The sequence below is a fragment of the Scyliorhinus torazame genome, chromosome 13 (assembly GCF_047496885.1).
Source record: "Scyliorhinus torazame isolate Kashiwa2021f chromosome 13, sScyTor2.1, whole genome shotgun sequence".
Lineage (NCBI taxonomy): Eukaryota > Metazoa > Chordata > Chondrichthyes > Carcharhiniformes > Scyliorhinidae > Scyliorhinus > Scyliorhinus torazame.
The window spans coordinates 143,581,571-143,599,934 of NC_092719.1; the positions used below are offsets into that span (position 1 = coordinate 143,581,571).

General features: G+C 50.8%; 1 protein-coding gene across 6 annotated transcripts in view; it reads left to right on the forward strand.

Moving 5' to 3' along the window:
- Positions 1–18,364, forward strand: part of shq1 (SHQ1, H/ACA ribonucleoprotein assembly factor) — a 174,155-nt gene that overhangs the window by 128,339 nt on the left and 27,452 nt on the right. For 5 of the 6 annotated variants that reach the window (XM_072472235.1, XM_072472234.1, XM_072472240.1 and 2 more), the window contains one exon: positions 4,037–4,156. The exons of the other annotated variant lie outside the window; for it this stretch is intronic. In XM_072472235.1, coding sequence (XP_072328336.1) covers positions 4,037–4,156 — 120 coding nt within the window. The remainder of the gene's footprint in view (positions 1–4,036; positions 4,157–18,364) is intronic. 6 annotated transcript variants of the gene reach the window in all.

An 18,364-nucleotide genomic window follows, 5' to 3' on the forward strand; every position in this document is an offset into this window, starting at 1 on the left:
TGCCTCCCACACCCACACTTTTTTAACACACTAAAGACAACTTGGGGATACTATCTGGAACACTGGAGGAACCAAGACTGCTGTTGGGCATGTTGTTGCATTGTATGCGTGATATGCCTTCAATAAGCACACAACGAGTGATGAATGTAACTGAGGTTTTAATACACGAAACAGCAAGCCTCCTGGCCTCTGACCCAAACTGGGTCAGAGGCGGAGACTTGCCACATTTGTCCATGAGGAGGAGCCACAGGCGGAGCCAGCCTGGACAAGCCCAGGCATGTACAACACAACACAATGCAATGCAATACCATGGTTTACCACATTCACCCCCTGTTTAAAAAAGAGTCCGACGGGGGTGAAGTGGTCTTAAAGGTCAAGTCTGTCGGGGACCTTGACCTTCCGCCGTGATCGCCTCAGTCCCGTCTGTGATGTGGGCACCGGTGTCGAGACCTGCGCGTCCGGGTGCATGTTGTCGTCTTCTTCACCCAGATGTTGAGCTGGTGAAGGGGGGGGCGGTGTATGGGCGGAGGTGGTGGTAAGGTCGCCGGTGGGCCTGCGGTTGCTAGTTCGTGAGGTAGGTGGGCAAGGGCGGGGGAAGACGGTGTAGGGTTGGGGGTGGTGGTGATGGTCGCTGGGGAACCTGCAGGTGCCAAATCCCGATGGGAGCGGTGTCCTGTTGCCCGTCCTGATGTGCCATGTCATATTGTGGATTTGCATGGAGGAGCAGGACCTTCTTGACGAGGGGGTCGGTTTTATGGCTCCTCGCATTCTCCCGGAGAAGGAAGGGCCCTGGGACTGCAGGCCAGGACGGGAGCGAGACCCCGGAGGTGGATTTCCCGGGGAAAGCAAACATACGCTCGTGAGGAGTCTCATTGGTGGCTGTACACAGGAGCGACCGGATGGAGTGGAGCACGTCGGAGAGGACCTCCTGCCAATGGGAGACTGGGAGACTTCTAGACCGTAAGGCCAGGAGGACGGCCTTCCAGACCGTCGCGTTCTCCCTCTCCACCTGTCCGTTTCCCCGGGGGTTATAGCTGGTCATTCTGCTGGAGGCGATGCCCTTGCTGAGCAGGAACTGACGCAACTCGTGGCTCATGAAGGAGGATCACTGTGGGTGCAGGCGGGGAATCCGAACAGGGTGAAAAGACTGTGCAGAGCCTTGATGACGGAGGCAGAGGTCATGTCAGGACATGGGATAGCAAAGGGTAATCTTGAGTACTCTTCAACGATGTTGAGGAAGTACAGGTATGGTCAGTGAAGGGGAGGGGTCCTTGGAAATCGATGCTGAGGCGCTCAAAGGGGCGGGAGGCCTTTACCAGGTGTGCTCTGTCTGGCCGATAGAAGTGCGGTTTACATTCCACGCAGACCTGGCAGTCCCTGGTCACGGACCTGACCTCCTCGATGGAGTAAGGTAGGTTGTGAGCCTTGATGAAGTGAAAAATACGGGTGACCCCCGGGTGACAGAGGTCATTATGGAGGCCCTGGAGTCGGTCTACCTGTGCGCTGGCACATGTACCGTGGGATAGGTCATCTGGGGGCTCATTGAGCATCCCGGGTCGATACAAGATATCGTAGCTGTAGGTGGAGAGCTCGATCCTCCACCTCAGAATCGTGTCAGTCTTGATCTTGCCCCACTGTGTGTTATTGAACATGAAGGCAACCAGCCGTTGGTCAGTGAGGAGAGTGAATCGCCTGCCGGCCAGGTAATGCCTCCAATGTCGCACAGTTTCTACGATGGCTTGGGTTTCCTTTTCGACGGAGGAGTGTCGGATTTCGGAGGCATGGAGGGTACGGGAGAAGAAAGCCACGGGCCTGCCCGCCTGGTTGAGTGTAGCGGCCAGAGCAGTCAGACGCATCGCTCTCCACCTGGAATGGAATGGACTCGTCCACAGCGTGCATCGCGGCTTTGGCAATATCGGCCTTGATGCGATTAAAGGCCAGTCGGGCCTCAGCCGTCAGGGGAAAAACGGTGGATTTGATCAGTGGACGGACCTTGTCCGCATAATTGGGGACCCACTGGGCATAGTACGAGAAGAACCCCAGGCATCTCTTCAGAACTTTGGGGCAGTGGGGGAGGGGGAGTTCCAGGAGGGGGCGCATGCGGTCGGGGTCGGGCCCTAGGACTCCGTGTTCCACAACGTAGCCGAGGATGACTAGGCGGGTTGTGCGGAAGACGCATTTCTCTCTATTATAGGTTAGGTTCAGGGGTTTAGCGGTGTGGAGGAAGCGCCGGAGGTTCTCATCATGGTGCTGCTGGTCATGGCGCAAATGGTGACATTGTCTGAGTACGGCAAAGTGGCCCGCAGCCCGTACTGGTCAACCATTCAGTCCATTTCCTGTTGGAAGACCGAGACCCCATTGGTGACGCCGAAGGGGACGCTAAGGAAGTGGTAGAGGCGGCCATCTGCCTCTAAGGCAGTGTATTGTCGGTCCTCCAGGCGGATAGGGAGCTGGTGGTACATGGACTTCAAGTCAACCATGGCGAAGACTCGATACTGCGCAATCTGATTGACCATGTCAAATATGTGGGGGAGGGGGTACGCATCGAGCTGCGTGTACCGGTTGATGGTCTGGCTGTAATCGATGACCATCCGGTGCTTCTCCCCAGTCTTGACGACCACCACTTGGGCTCTCCAGGGGCTGTTACTAGCCTCAATGATCCCATCTCGCAGGAGTCGCTGGACCTCCGACCTGATAAGGGCTCTGTCCCGGGCACTGTATCGTCTGCTCCTGGCAGCGACGGGCTTACAGTCCGGGGTGAGATTTGCAAAGAGCGAGAATGGGGTGACCTTAAGGGTCGCGAGGCTACAGACGGCGAGTGGGGGGCAGGGGTCTGCCGAACTTTAAAGTAAGGCTCTGGAGGTGGCACTGGAAGTCGAGCCCCGGTAATAGGGCAGCGCAGAGATGGGGAAGGACGTAGAGTGTGAAGTTAGCGTACTCTACGCCTTGTACAGTAAGGGTGGTGACACACTACCCCCGGATTTCTACTGCGTGGGATCCGGAAGCCAGGGAGATTTTCTGGGTCACGGGTAGGATTGGGAGGGAGCAGCGCCTTACCGTGTCTTTGTGTATGAAGCTGTCGGTGCTCCCGGAGTCGAAAAGGCAGGCCGTCTCGTACCCGTTGATCCGGACGGTCATCGCAGACTTCGCGAGGTGGTGCGGCCGGGACTGATCGAGCGTGATGGAGGCAAGCTTCGGAAGGCGGTTGGTAGGCCGGTCGGAGGTAGCGGCGGCCAGGCAGTCGAGTGATCTGGGCTCCTGGGAGGCTGTGGAGTGGTCCCAAGATCGCGGCCCCCACGAGTCACGCGTGGTGGGTGGCAGCGGCGATGGTGTCCATGATGGCGGCCCCCATGGCAGCGGAGATGGCGGCCCCTGTGGGTCACGTGTGGCGGTTGGAGGATGCGTTAAAGTTGGCGGCCCCCACGAGTCGCACATGGCGGGTGGCGCGGCAGCTGGGTGCGGCCCCGACAGGCAGCAGGCAGCGTTGCTGGGCCTAGAAGTTTTAGGGGGAGATCGGGCCTGGCAGGCTTTTGCAAAGTGGCCCTTCTTCCCACAGCCGTTGCAAGTTGTGTTCCGTGCAGGGCAGCGTTGTCTGGGGTGATTACTTTGGCTGCAAAAGTAGCATCTCGGGCCTCCAGCGTTGGCAGGCCGCTGCGCGGCACAGGCTTGAGTCGCACCCGGGTCGGTTGGTGGCTATGCCTACGAGGGTGCCGAGCGGTCAGAGGTGTAGGCTTCCATGTTTTGGGAGGCCACCTCCAGCGAGTTGGAGAGTTGCAGTGTCTCTGGGAGGCCGAGTGTCCCCCCTTCTAGTAACCACTGGCGGATATAGTTTGATTTCATGCCCCCCGACATAGGCGTCCCTGATAAGCAGCTCCGCGTGTTGGGTAGCCGATATCGCCTGGCAGTTACAGTTCCGGCAGAGTATACGCAAGGCACGCAGGAATTCTGCAAGGGATTCCCCAGGGCGTTGCCATCTCGTGGCGAGGAGGTGCCCAGCATACACCTTGTTAACAGATTTCACGTTTTGTCCCTTCAGCATTATTGCGTCCGCATGCGAGGGGGCGTCCCTGATGAGAAGAAAGACTTGCGGGCTCACCCGTGCATGGCGGATCTGCTTCTTCTGGAGGTCTGTGAAGTCTTCGGTGAAGGATGCGAGGTACGCTTCGAAGCAGCTTAGTCAGTGCTCAAAAGTTTCTGTGGCGTCGGCTGCCTGTGGGTCCAGCTCAAGGCGATCGCGTTTATCTTAAAGTTTAGTGTATTAAATTGATGTGCCTTCAATAAGCACACGACGAGTGATGAATGTAACTTTAATACACTAAACAGCAAGCCTCCTGGCCTCTGGTCCCGAACTGGGTCGGGGGCGGAGACTTGCCGCCTTTATACATGAGCCCGAGGGGAGGAGCCACAGGCAGAGCCAGCCTGGACAAGCCCAGGCATGTACAACACTATGCAATACAATGGTTTACCGCAATGTGCACCTTGTCCTCAAATGTCTGATCTTTCATAGAAGAATCCTGACAGTGCAGAACGAGGCCATTCAGCCCATCGTGTCTGTACCGACCCTCCGAATGAGCACCCCACCCAGGCCAACTGCACCACCATATACCCGTAGCCCCAGTTAACCTGCACATCTTAGGACACTAAGGGGCAATTTGACATGGCCAGTCCACCTAGCCTGGACAACTTTGGACTGTGGGAGGAACCCGGAGAAAACTCACGCAGACACTGAGAACGTGCAAACTCTACACAGTCACCCAAGGTGGGGATCAAACCCGGGTCCCTGGCGCTGTGAGGCAGCAATGCTAACCTTTCAATCTGGGAAGATGATTGATCTCGTGCTAGCGTTTTCATTTACGTTCAAACGGGAATTTTGGAAATTTCTAAACTTTGTATAGCTCCTTGTTCACTTTCGGATTTGAGAGAGAGCTTCCAACTCTGATAAGCAGGGACCTCAGCAACCAGAGCGGATGATGGCCCTGCTGATTACTCAGAGATCAAAGAATTGGATGTTCTGCTGGAGTATCGATGAGTAATAGACTTTCTATTATAGTCTAGAACGTGGCCAAGCAACCCAGTGATCAAGTTGTTAATTCTGCTTTTTGATTTCCAAGTGTCGAGCAAATTTCCAAGCTCAGCAATGTTGGAACAATATCCAGACGCAAGGAGAGAATTCCAAGCTTCACTGCTGGTATTGTTTGGTGATTTTATGGATTGTTGAAGAATGCTGTTTAATGCATCTGCTTTTGTATTCATGACATGAATGCTGTTTCTGGCTTAAATCCGATCGTTTCTTACAGAGCTAGCTCACTGATGGCTTATTTCCCAAATGGGACTATAATATCAACAGCGTACAATTATACAGCACAATACTATAGAAATTGTTCCCAAGTGCTTCATAGAGGTGAGGGAAATAATGGACACAGAGCCAAGACCCAGCAGATATTAGAAGAGGTGACTTTTCTGGTGGTCCTTAATGGAACAGGCAGTGGAGAGGCAGATGGATTGCAGGTGGGAATTCCAGAGCTTGGGATTTTGGTGACTGATGGCACTGCCGGCAGTTTCTGGATAAATAGGAGGAGAACGGCATCAAAGGTTAGCCAGGTTTGGAGAGCATGAGGGGGAAGGAGTTGTAGTTGATAGAGGAGGTTCTGAAGTAGCAATGAGAAAGGCCAAAGAGAAATCTAATGGTGTGAGTATTAAATCTTTTGTTGTTGGTTACCAAGGGCAGGGGTGATTGGTGAGCAGGACTTGTTGCAGGAAAGGATATGGGCTGAAGTTTGTGGAGAGAAAAGGCTAGATGGGAATATTGAAGTAGGCAGGTCTGCAAAGAACAGTACAGCACAGGAACAGGCCCTCCAAGCCTGTACCGGTCATGATACCAATCGTGAAGGTTTCTGCAGCAGATTAGCTGAAGCAAGGATGGAGGTGGGTGTTGCTGTGGAAGTGGAATTAGGTGGCCTTTATGATGCAGAGACTTTGGGCTAAAACCCGAGTAGGATGACAAGGTTGCAAAGAGTTTGCTTCAAAGTGAATTTAGCAAGGGGTAGGAATGGGTGTAGAGGGTACAGACTGTGGTGTAGGAAAAATGCCATGACTGTGAGCTCATCTGTATTTAGCTGGAGGAGATTGTAACCCATGCCTGACTGCAAAAAGGGAATTGTTGGAGGGGTCGAGTTGTGTGTTATAGGTGAATCAGTGGAAGCTGGCCCAATGTCTGCAGAAAGCTCCAGGTCACAAGAGGACACAGAGGGCAGTGTGAATGATGAGGGGCCTTTGGGGGCGATGGTGCCTGGATGAGAAGAGATCTGTCAGAGAAAGAGAGCGAACCCTAACTCACTGGGCAGTGACGAAGAGTAGCAATATCTGTTGTGTTTCTTGTCCCTTTCCACACAAGGATACTGAGGCCAATTGGAACACTCCAATTTACACAGTCGCCTGCTTGAGATCATCTTTGTCAGTCAGTAGAGTACAAGTGGAACTGGAGACTTCCCTGATCTGTATGACACAGAAATGCACAGGGAAGGTTAATGGTATTAAATTCTACATTTGCCACATTGGAGGTTTGCAGAGTCCGAGTTATTACAGCACAGAAAGAGGCCAATCAGGCCGCAATGACTGCATGGGTTCTCTGCAGGAGCAATTACATAGTGCCACTCTCTGCCTTCCGTCCCATAGCCTGGAATATTTTTATTTTCAAATTAAAAATCCAATTCCCTTTGGAATGCCTCGATTGACCCTGCCTCTATCACACTCTCAGGCAGTGAATTCCAGACCTCGCTGCATGAAAAATGTTTTTCCCCACATCACCACTGTTTCTTTTTCCAATTACCTCACATCTGTGTCCCCTCGTTCTTATCCTTCCACCAATGGGAGCGGTTTCTCCCTAGCCACTCAGCCCAAAACCCTCGTGGTTTTGAATGTCTCTATCAAATCTCCTCTTGGCCTTCTTTTCTCCAACAAAAACTGTCTCAACCTCTATGTAACTGAAGTTCCTCATCCCTGGAACCATTCTCCTGAATCTTTTCTACACCCTCTCTAGAGCCTACACCTTCCTTAAGTGTGGTGCCTGGAATTAGACAAAATACTGCATTTGAGGCCAGTGTTTTACAGAGGTTCTGTATAAACTCCTTCATTTTATACTCTACACCCCTATTCATAAATCCCAGGATACTATGTGCTTTATTAACCACGTTCTTAGCCTGTCCTGTCACCTTTAATGTTTATGGACATACCCATAGAATCCCTACAGTGCAGACGGAGGCCATTTGGCCCATCGTGGCTGCACCGATCCTCTGAAAGGCTCCCACCCCATCCCCCTAACCCCACCTGAGCTGCACATCTTTGGATTGTGGTGGTGGGGGGGGGGGGGGGGGGTGCAGAGCACCCGGAGGAAACCCATGCAAACTCCACATAGACATTCATCCAAGGTTGGAATTGAACCTGGATCCCTGGCACTGTGGGGCAGCAGTGCTAACTGCTGTGCCACCATGGCCACTCTGGTCACTCTGCTCCTGTACCCACATGGAATTGTACCCTTTATTGTTGTCTCTTTATGTCCTTCCATCAAAATGCCCATTCCACCAAGTCGTCCGTGTCCCTTTGAAGTTCTAATCCACCTTCCAAGTTCACAATGCTCCCAAGTTTCATATCACCTATAAGTTTTGAAATTATGCCTTACAAGGGCGGCATGTGGGGCACAGTGGTTAGCACTGCAGCCTACGGCTCTGAGGACCCGGGTTCGCATCTCGGCCCTGGGTCACTGTCCGTGTGCAGTTTGCACATTCTCCCTTTATCTGCATGAGTTTCACCCCCACAACCCAAAGGTGGATTGGCTACGCTAAATTGCCCCTTAATTGGAAAAAAAATAATAATTGGGTACTCTAAATTTATACCTTATACACAAAGGTCTTGGTCATTAATATATATCTGGAAGAGCAAGGGTCACAACACTGACTCCTGGGAGCTTCCACCTATCATTCAGCCAATTTTGTATACATGTTGCTGCTATCCCTTTTGTTCCATGAGCTCTAACTTGGTGAAAAAATCTGTTGTGTGGCACTCTGACTTTTGGAAGCCCATGAACACCACATCAAAGGTACACCCTCATCAGATCTCCGTGTACGTCATCAAAAACACAAGCAAGTTAGTTCAGCAGGCTTTGCTCTTAACCAATCCATGCTTGCTTTCCTTAATTAACCCACGGTTGCGTGCATAGAATGTAGGTCAGTGAACTATTACTATTGTACCAAAAGAGATTATAGCCAGGGTTTGATGCAGCCATGACAATGGGTTCGTCTGTTATGAATAACTTGGCTCCTATCAGGATTTTCAGAATTTACAAGAAAGCTTCATTATTTGGTTTGAAGGTTGCAAATGTTTCTCTCGAGTAAATCTACAGCCTTTCTGCATGAACAAATGTTCACTTACTAACAGTGCAGCCTGAGGCCATATCCCATGCTGGGTGGAGCAGGAAAAGAGGAATAAAAGAAAACAACCCTAATTTCCGCACCCCCCCCCCCCCCCCTCCCAAACACACTCCTCATGCACTCACCATGCCCCTTGCCCCCCATGCCAACCTATGGCCCTTGACATGGTCCCTCATATGCCCCATGCCAAACTATGCAGCTTTGCCCAATCCCCATAGCCCTTGAGAGCCCCCATAACAAAGTAGTGCAAACTCATGCCATCCCATGGCCAGCCTTTGCCCTGCCCATTTACCCAGTATCCACCATGGGCAAACCTCAGGACCCCATATAGTAACAAGCATTTGATTTCATAGTCCCACTTCAAAGTCTTCATAAACACTTGGAGCTGTCAATCAAACTGTGAACTGGCAGGCAGCCAGCTGTGATAATAGGTTGTGAAATTAGTCATGCAGCACTGATCCTGTAGTGGAAGCCCTAAGGCTCATGTCAACAGAGTAAAATCGCAAGCCCTGATTTTTCAACCCTGCATATTTTTTTTGCCCAAGTATCTAAAAGCCTTGACAGCTTGTGGGAAACCACTGTATTGCATTGTATTGTATTGTTACATGCCTGGACTTGTCCCGGCTGACTCTGCCTGTTGCTCCTCCCCTCGGGCTCATGTATAAAGGTGACTAGTCTCCGCCTCCGATCCAGTTCGGGATCACAGGCCAGGAGGCTTGCTGTTTAGTGTATTAAAGCCTCAGTTATGTTCACCACTCGTCGTGTGTTATTGATGGTGTATCAATTTAATACACTAAACTTCTAAGATGAACTCGCCACTCAAGCCTGATCGCCTTGAGCTGGACCCACAGGCAGCCGACGCCACAGAAACGTTTGAACACTGGCTAAGCTGCTTCGAAGCGTACCTCGCATCCTTCACCGAAGACTTCACAGACCTCCAGAAGAAGCAGATCCTCCACGCACGGGTGAGCCCAAGAGTCTTTCTTCTCATCAGGGACGCCCCCTCGTATGCGGAGGCAATAATGCTGCTGAAGGGACAATATGTGAAGTCCATTAACGAGGTGTATGCTCGGCACCTCCTTGCCACGAGATGACAACGCTCTGGGGAATCACTTGCAGAATTCCTGCGTGCTCTGCGGGTACTCTGCCGGATTGCCAGGCAATTATAGGCTACCCAGCTCGCCGAGCTGCTGATCAGGGACGTTTATGTCGCAGGCATGAAATCAAACTATATCCGCCAGCGATTGCTAGAAGGGGTACACTCGACCTCCCACAGACAGTGCAACTCTCAAACTCGCTGGAGGTGGCCTCCCAGAACATGGAGGCCTACACCTCCGACCGCGCGGCACCCTCGTGGACCTCGTGGGTGCCGCCATCATCCGACCCGGGTGTGACGCAAGCCTGTGCCGCGCAGCGGACCGCCAACGCCGGAAGCCCGAGCTGCTACTTTTGCGGCCAGGGTAATCGCCCTGAACAACGCTGCCCTGCACGGAACGCGACTTGCAACAGGCGTGGGAGGAAGGGCCACTTTGCAAAAGCCTGCCAGGCCCGATCTCCCCTTAAAACTTCTAGGCCCAGCAGCGCTGCCTGCTGCCTGTTGGGGCAGACCCCAGCTCCCGCGCCACCCGCCATGTGCGACCCTTGGGCGCTGCCACCTTCACCGCCATCTTCAATTTCGGCCGCCGCATGCGACCCATGGGGGCCACCATCTTTAATGCAATTGTGTTCTCCACCCGCCACGTGCGACCCACGGGGGCCGTCATCTTGGACGCCATCGCCGCTGCCACTCGCCACGCATGACCCATGGGTGCCGCCATCTTGGGACCACTCCGCAGCATCCCGGAAGCCCGGTTCACCCAACCGTACGCTAGCTGCCGCTACCTCTGACCGGCCTGCCAATTGCCTTCCGAAGCTCGCCTCCATCACGCTTGACTAGTCCCGGCCTCATTGCCTCATGAAGTCTACGATGACCGTCCGGATCAACGGGCACGAGACGGCCTGTCTTTTCGCCTCCGGGAGGACAGACAGGTTCTTACACCCAGATATGGTAAGGCGCTGCTCCCTCCCAATCTTACCCGCGACCCAGAAAATCTCCCTGGCTTCCAGATCCCATGCAGTAGAAATCCGGGGGTACTGTGTCGCGACCCTTACTGGACAAGGCGTAGAGTATGCTAACTTCAAGCTCTTCGTCCTTCCCCATCTCTGCGCTGCCCTATTACTGGGGCTCAACTTCCAATGCCACCTCCAAAGTCTTACTTTAAAGTTTGGTGGCCCCCACACCCCCCACCGTCTGTATTTCGCGACCCTCATGGTCGCCCGCTCTTCGCAAATCTCCCCCGGACTGTAAGTCCGTTGCTACTAGGAGCAGACGATACAGTGCCCGGGACAGGGCCTTTATCAGGTCGGAGGTCCAGCGACTCCTGCGAGAGGGTATCAGTGAGGCTAGTGCCAGCCCCTGGAGAGCCCAAGTGGTGGTCGTCAAGACTGGGGTGAAGCCACCGGATGGTCATCGATTACAGCCAGACCATCAACCGGTACACGCAGCTCGATGCGTATCCCCTCCCACGTATATCTGACATGGTCAACCAGATTACGCAGCATCGAGTCTTCTCCACGGTTGACTTGAAGTCCACGTACCACCAGCTCCCTATCCGCCCGGAGGACTGCCAGTACACTGCCTTCGAGGCAGATGGCCGCCTCTATCACTTCCTCAGGGTTCCCTTCGGCGTACCAATGGGGTCTTGGTCTTCCAAAGAGAAATGGACCGAATGGTTGACAAGTACGGGCTGCGGGCCACATTCCCGTACTTAAACAATGTCACCAACTGCGGCCATGACCAGCAGGACCACGACGAAAACCTTCGGCACTTCCTCCACACCGCTAAACTCCTGAACCTCACCTGTAATAAGGAAAAATGCGTTTTCCGCACAACCTGCCTAGCCATCCTTGGCGACGTTGTCGAAAACGGAGTCCTAGGGCCTGACCCCGACTGCATGCGCCCCCTCCTAGAACTCCACCTTCCCCACTGCCCCAAGGCCCTGAAGAGATGCCTGGGGTTCTTCTCGTACTATGCCCAGTGGGTCCCCAATTATGCGGACAAGGTCCGTCCACTTATCAAATCCACCCATTTTTCCCTGACGGCTGAGGCCCGACTGGCCTTCAATCACATCAAGGCAGATATTGCCAAAGCCGCGATGCACGCTGTGGACGAGTCCATTTCATTCCAGGTGGAGAGCGATGCGTCGGACTGTGCTCAGGCCGCTACCCTCAACCAGGTGGGCAGGCCCGTGGCTTTCTTCTCCCGTACCCTCCATGCCTCCGAAATTCGACACTTCTCTGTCGAAAAGGAAGCCCAAGCCATCGTAAAAGCTGTGCGACATTGGAGGCATTACCTGGCCGGCAGGCGATTCACTCTCCTCACTGACCAACGGTTGGTTGCCGGCATGTTCAATAACACACAGCGGGGCAAGATCAAGAATGACAAGATTCTGAGGTGGAGGATTGAGCTCTCCACCTACAACTACGATATCGTGTATCGACCTGGGAAGCTCAATGAGTCCCCAGATGCCCTATCCCGCGGTACATGTGCCAGCGCACAAGTAGACCGACTCCGGGTCCTCCACAATGACCTCTGTCACCCGGGGGTCACCTGTTTTTTTCACTTCATCAAGGCTTGCAACCTGCCTTACTCCATCGAGGAGGTCAGGACCGTGACCAGGGACTGCCTGGTCTGCGCAGAGTGCAAACCGCACTTCTATCGGCCAGACAGAGTGTCACCTGGTAAAGGCCTCTCGCCCCTTTGAGTGCCTCAGCATCGATGTAAAAGGGCCCCTCCCCTCCAAGGATCGTAACGTGTACTTCCTCAATATTGTTGGCGAGTACTCAAGTTTCCCCTTTGCCATCCCATGCCCTGACATGACCTCTGCCACCGTCATCAAGGCCCTGCACAGTCTTTTCACCTTGTTCGGGCTCCCCAGCTACATCCATAGCGATCGGGGTTCCTCCTTCATGAGCGACGAGTTGCATCAGTTCCTGCTCAACAAGGGCATCGCCTCCAGCAGGACGGCCAGCTACGACCCCCGGGGAAACGGACAGGTGGTGAGGGAGAATGCAACGGTCTGGAAGGCTGGCCCTATGGTCTAGAGGTCTCACAGTCTCCCCCTGGCAGGAGGTCCTGTCCAATGCACGCCACTCTCATCTGGTCGCTCCTGTGTACTGCCACCAACAAGACGCTTCACGAACGGATGTTTGCCTTCCCCAGGAAGTCCACCTCCGGGGTCTCGCTCCCGTCCTGGCTGACAGTCCCAGGGCCCGTCCTCTTCCGGAAGCATGAGAGGAGCCATAAATCAGATCCCCTCGTCGAGAAGGTCCTGCTCCTCCATGCCAATCCACAATATGCCTACATGGCACATCAGGACGGGCGACAGGACACAGTCTCCCTTCGGGATTTGGCACCTTCAGGCTCCCCAGCGACCATCACCACCACCCCCGACCCTACACCGTCTTCCCCCACCTCTACTCACCTACCTCAAGAACTGGCACCCGCAGGCCCACCAGTGACTATCACCACACCTCCGCCCATACACCGCCCCCCCCCCCCTCCACCGACTCAACAACTGGGTGAAGAAGAGGACAACACGGTCCCGGACGCGGAGGTCTCGACACCGGTGCTCACACCACAGCCGGGACTGAGGCGATCATGGCGGAAGGTCAAGGCCCCCGACAGACTTGACTTTTAAGAACACTTCACCCCCGCTGGACTCTATTTTTTTTTTTAAAACAGGGGGTGAATGTGGTAAACCACTGTATTGTATTGTGTTGTTACATGCCTGGGCTTGTCCCCGGCTGGCTCCGCCTGTGGCTCCTCCCCTCGGGCTCATATATAAAGGTGGCTGGTCTCCGCCTCTGATCCAGTTCGGGATCAGAGGCCAGGAGGCTTGCTGTTTAGTGTGTTAAAGCCTCAGTTACATTCATCATTCGTCGTGTGTTTATTGATGGCATATCACCGCTCCAATGAGTCTTTATGCACATTCATGTCCACTTTTATCAATCCCAAAGGTATCGCTGGACCATATCCAAAAGAACTCCAATCAGTTTTGACCTTCTCCTCTCAGGTGTAATGTTCACATGTTGTAATTTCCATTTGCTGCTTGCAAATATCAGGTCAGACTGAAGGCAGCCGCACATTAACATGGCCAGCTGCCTCCCTGAACCACAGATGTGCATGGTTAAATTTTGCCCCTGTTCCCCTCCCCCCATCCCTCAAAAATGGTGGGGGCTGTGTTTTGGGGGTGGGATTCAGGCCACTGGAGCCATTTTCGCCAAGACGGAGAGCGTCCCAAAGCAAAAGTCGGGCCCTGGTATTCTCTTGGCACTTCTTGAATGCGTTCGACCCCCTGGAACAAATCTGAAAGTATGTTGACATTTGGGCATCTCTATAAATTGCCATTGTCGCATAAACATACCACCACATCTTGTACCTTAATCTTTTCCTCTTCCCAGAGTGTTGCCCACCCCTTTCACATCAAATTAGAGTTAATAGACTAGTTTCATCTGTTTTATGGATTTTTTGTTTTCGACTATGATCAGGTCTGCATCTCTCTTTCATTGTGGCTATTTCTGCTGCCCATGCTTTGGATCTGCTGCGTACTCTTCTCTCTTCAGTTAGAACCTTTCCTTCCAAGTCTCACCAGGTTACTGAGTGAAAGGCAGGGAGCCAAGGCAATGTTTAGCAGTAAATTCAATACTGCAACTAATGTTACATTTGCTATTTCAAAAGGATACTCAATTAGCGTGTTATTAGCGAGCTGGCCTTGAATGGATACTAACAGATGGGAAATGATATTTTTGGAGCTGGCAAGTTATAGGATCTATTGCATAAGTGTGTCCGATGTGCTCCAAGTTCCAGATGCAGGTGCTTGCAACACAAGTTTGTATTTTGGATTCGGGCAAAACTTAACTTGAGCAAAAAGCTGTTTGATGAACCTTGTTCATATTGTCAGAACTTTGGGGAAAGTGTTTTGCAATGATAGCCATGTAATAAAAGTAGAGAAATATAATTTAATCAAATTATATCAAGTACCATTGTGGAATTGAGTTGAAAAGATGGATCATGTGATTTTAAGAGGCTAATGAGCAAACGTGGTAATTGAATACAACAGCATGAGGTGTTCTCCAATTGATGCCACAAATGGGATATGTTTACTGTTTGTAAGAAGCAAGGGATGGACTAATAGCTCGTGTTACGGAGCAGTATTATGCTCTTGTAACTATAAACTGATGTGTAAACGTTTTTGTGCTATCTGGTTTCGATCAGTGAGAGAGAAAGCAGGTTTGTGCTGTAATTTTCTGATCACAAAGCCTTGGGAAGCTGAACCCAGAAAATTCCTGAAATTATCCAGGAATCGCCTCAAAACTAACCTTTCACCAGAATGTCCGGGTTTGGGATCCAACTGGCTGTTGAACAGAGGCAGCGTTCAAATCTGGCAAACTGGTTTATTGACACTGACTCTTGCTTCCTTATATGGTTGGTCGTCTCTGCTGAATAAAGTGAAGTTTGAAGCCAAAACCAGTTCATTTGTGACTGGTGGGACATGAGGGAAACTTGTGTACGGTGGTAACCCTAAGGATTCTGGGGGTTGGGACACTTCCTTCGAATTTAAATGCAGTAACTAAAGCTCCAAAAGGAGATTGGATTTGGATAAATTCGCAACACTGTTTTGAAATATTGAATCCATCATTAAAATAATGCTTATTGCGCTGTTTCAGTTTTGCTTCCTTGCTGTAGAATTTAGTCTCCATTTCCTCTCCTTTTTCCGCATCCCCTTGTGCTCCCGAGCTGCATCCTGAAACATCCAAATGTTTGTTTAAACCTAATTTGTGACTGGAGAACCAGGAATCAAATCTGTGCAGGTACATAACAAGACCGTGGGTGGGTGGGGAGGGTGAGAACTGCCCTATTTTGAGTAACATCTGCCATTTGGCCATTTTTTTCCCCCCCAAAATAAAATTCCTCTAATTCAGTGGAGCCATGTTTAAATTTGTGTGGAAAAATGGCTAATCTGGCAGCATTGTTTGGCTAATCTGGCAGCATTGTTTGGCTAATCTGGCAGCATTGTTCGGTAATCTTGCAGCATTGGCTCAGATATCGGACAGCATGGCAAAGTCTAAGGACCACCCTCACTCCTCAGGCTATCTCCATTCATGTAGGCCTGACATATAGCAGAACTAATTTGAAACTTTTAGTTAGGACCTGCTAATTTATAGTGACAAATTATTTTGGAATTCATGAAGAAAGCATGAATTTGAGTATAATTTCTCGCATATAGAGTCATTTATGGGGGAGACTGTGACCGTTCGGCCCATTGAATCCATGTTGGCTTCACATAGAGCAGCCCAGTCAGTCCCACTTCATGCTTGGTACCTGTAATCCGATTTATTTCCAACAAGCACGCATCCAATTTTCTTTTAAATCATTGTTTCTGCTTCCACCAACCTTGTGGGCAGCCAGTTTCAGATCATCGCCACTCGCTGCGTGTAAATGTTCTTCCTCTCGTTCCCCCTCCATTTCTCACCCAAAATCTTAAATCCGTATCCCAAAGTCCTTGTACAATCAGCAAGTGGGAAGGGTCTTTCCTTGTCTACCTTATCGAAGCCTGTCATAATCTTGTACACCTCTTTCAAATTTCCCTTCAATCCCCTTTGTTCTAAGAAGAATAATCGCAGCCATTCCAACCTAAACTTACAGCTAAAACTCCCCATCCCTGGAACCATTCTGGTAAATCTCCTCTTCACATCTTCCCTACAGTGTGGTGACCAGACTTGCATGCAGTACTCTAGTTGGGGCCTAACCAGAGCTTTTATATCAGTACAACAAAGCTTTCCTGCTTTTGTACTCAATGCCTCGAAATCCAAGATCCCATATGCTTTGCTAACCACCCTCTCTATACCTTCAAAGTTTGATGCACATGCACCACCAGGTCCCTCTGTCCCTGTACAACTACAGAATGCTGCCATCTTTGGCCTCTTCTGCCAAAATACATCACCTCACGATTCTCTGTATTCAATTCCATCAGCCACTTGTCTTGTCTGTTCTGCTAACTTATTCATGTCCTGTTGCAGGCAATTCGTATCACTCTCATTGTTTGCCACCATCTATCACCACCCAGTACTTTCTGTCCTTGTATTAAATGTCTTGCCCTCGTCATATCAAGCCACTTAAAACACCAAATTGGGCTGTGCAGGCACATGCAATTTTGTACGGTGCTGGAATTTCGGGTGGAATGCACGTGTCTGTAATCACTGATTTAAAAGTGACTTTTCCAGTTATTTGTCCATTTTTCGTACTTTATCGTGTATCAGTCAGTTGCTTCAGTGGGATCGATGTTTTTCTACCAAGTTTGTGCAAATTCCTGTAGTGACTGCCTTTTCATCTGGCACTCTAACCACTGAAATCTGATCTTGGATTTTACAACATAACTTGCTGGCGTTCAGCCAGCAGAGTACTTGTTCATTGTCGAGAGTGTGGAGCTTCTTAAATAAACAGAGGATTAATTGTATTTGTGGCATGTCATTCAAGTGACAGGAGAGGTTGTAATCAGTCAACACTTGTGTTTGCCCTCCAGCGAGGTGAATTACAGCAGCCTGAGTAAACACAAACGCTGGAGAGAGGCGCCAGTATCTTTTCACACCATTGCTTTGTATAACATTGAAATATAGCTGCTTTTGTTTTAAATTGAAGGGCGGGTTAGCAAGTTCAGATTTTTTTTCAAGGACACTGGAAGACTGCAAAGGATTTGCCTGGTTGTTTTCTTCCAATTATATACTTTTTTATTGAGTCAGTTCTAATCATGCTGCATTGCAAAGTGTGGGAGTGCAAAGTTTAAGGATGCTTTTGCACAAGGCCAAAGTCAGGTGGGCATAGCTGGACCCACCTGTATTGGTGCCACATAACTGTTTTTAACCCAGGGGTAAAATATGCTGCCCGAGTGGCTGGCAGATGCCAGGCGGATCCGGACATTGGTATTGGGCAATCGGCCGCTTATCTCCTGGTTGCAGCCAGTTGCACAAGATCAGAGATTTCGGGACCTGTTATTGTTTTTTTTATATAAATTTAGAGTACCCAATTATTATTTTTTTCCAATTAAGGGGCAATTTTGCGTGGCCAATCCACCTAACCCGCACATCTTTGGGTTGTGGGGGTGAAGCCCACGCAGACACAGGGAGAATGTGCAAACTCCACACGGACAGTGACCCAGGGCCGGGATTCGAACTCGGGAGCTCAGCGCCTTAGGCAGCAATGCTAACCATTGTGCCACGTGCCGCCCCTGGGCCTGTTATTGTTGGCCCAAACCTTGCACAGTGAGAAGGCAGTTAAAGACACAAGTAACATTTCTACTGATGCCTTATTGCACAGCTCAAAAAAGCCCAAAGCACTTCACACAAAATGATTGAATAACCTTGAACTGTTGTATATGTTGTGTTGTTTACTCTGTTACTCCATATGCGAGGATATTTACTTCCAACTTTTAAGTGCAAGCTAGTTTTTCAAAGCTTCTGTAGCTCTTTGACAGGGAATTTTTTCCTCTTAAAATGTACCTGGGACAGGCACTGCTGGCTAGTCTTTTATTGGAACCTCCCTGCATCGGCCAGCATTCTGTTAAAACCTGGAAGCTACTATTTTGCCAGTTCCTGTCACGTGTTGTTTTCCATTGGCCTGACAAAAGGTCAAATGTTTTTGAAGAATAATTTTTATCTATTCTGTTTTTGTGGTGTAAATGGGAAATGGGTCATCGACAAGAAAAATGGGCAACTCCTCTCCCATTTGTCTTTGCATTCATATTGAAATCATATTGACCCCTGTCACAAACTCCTATTTTCTACCACAACAGTAACCCCTCCCTGATCACTATCTCAGGAGAACCATTTTATTCATATTG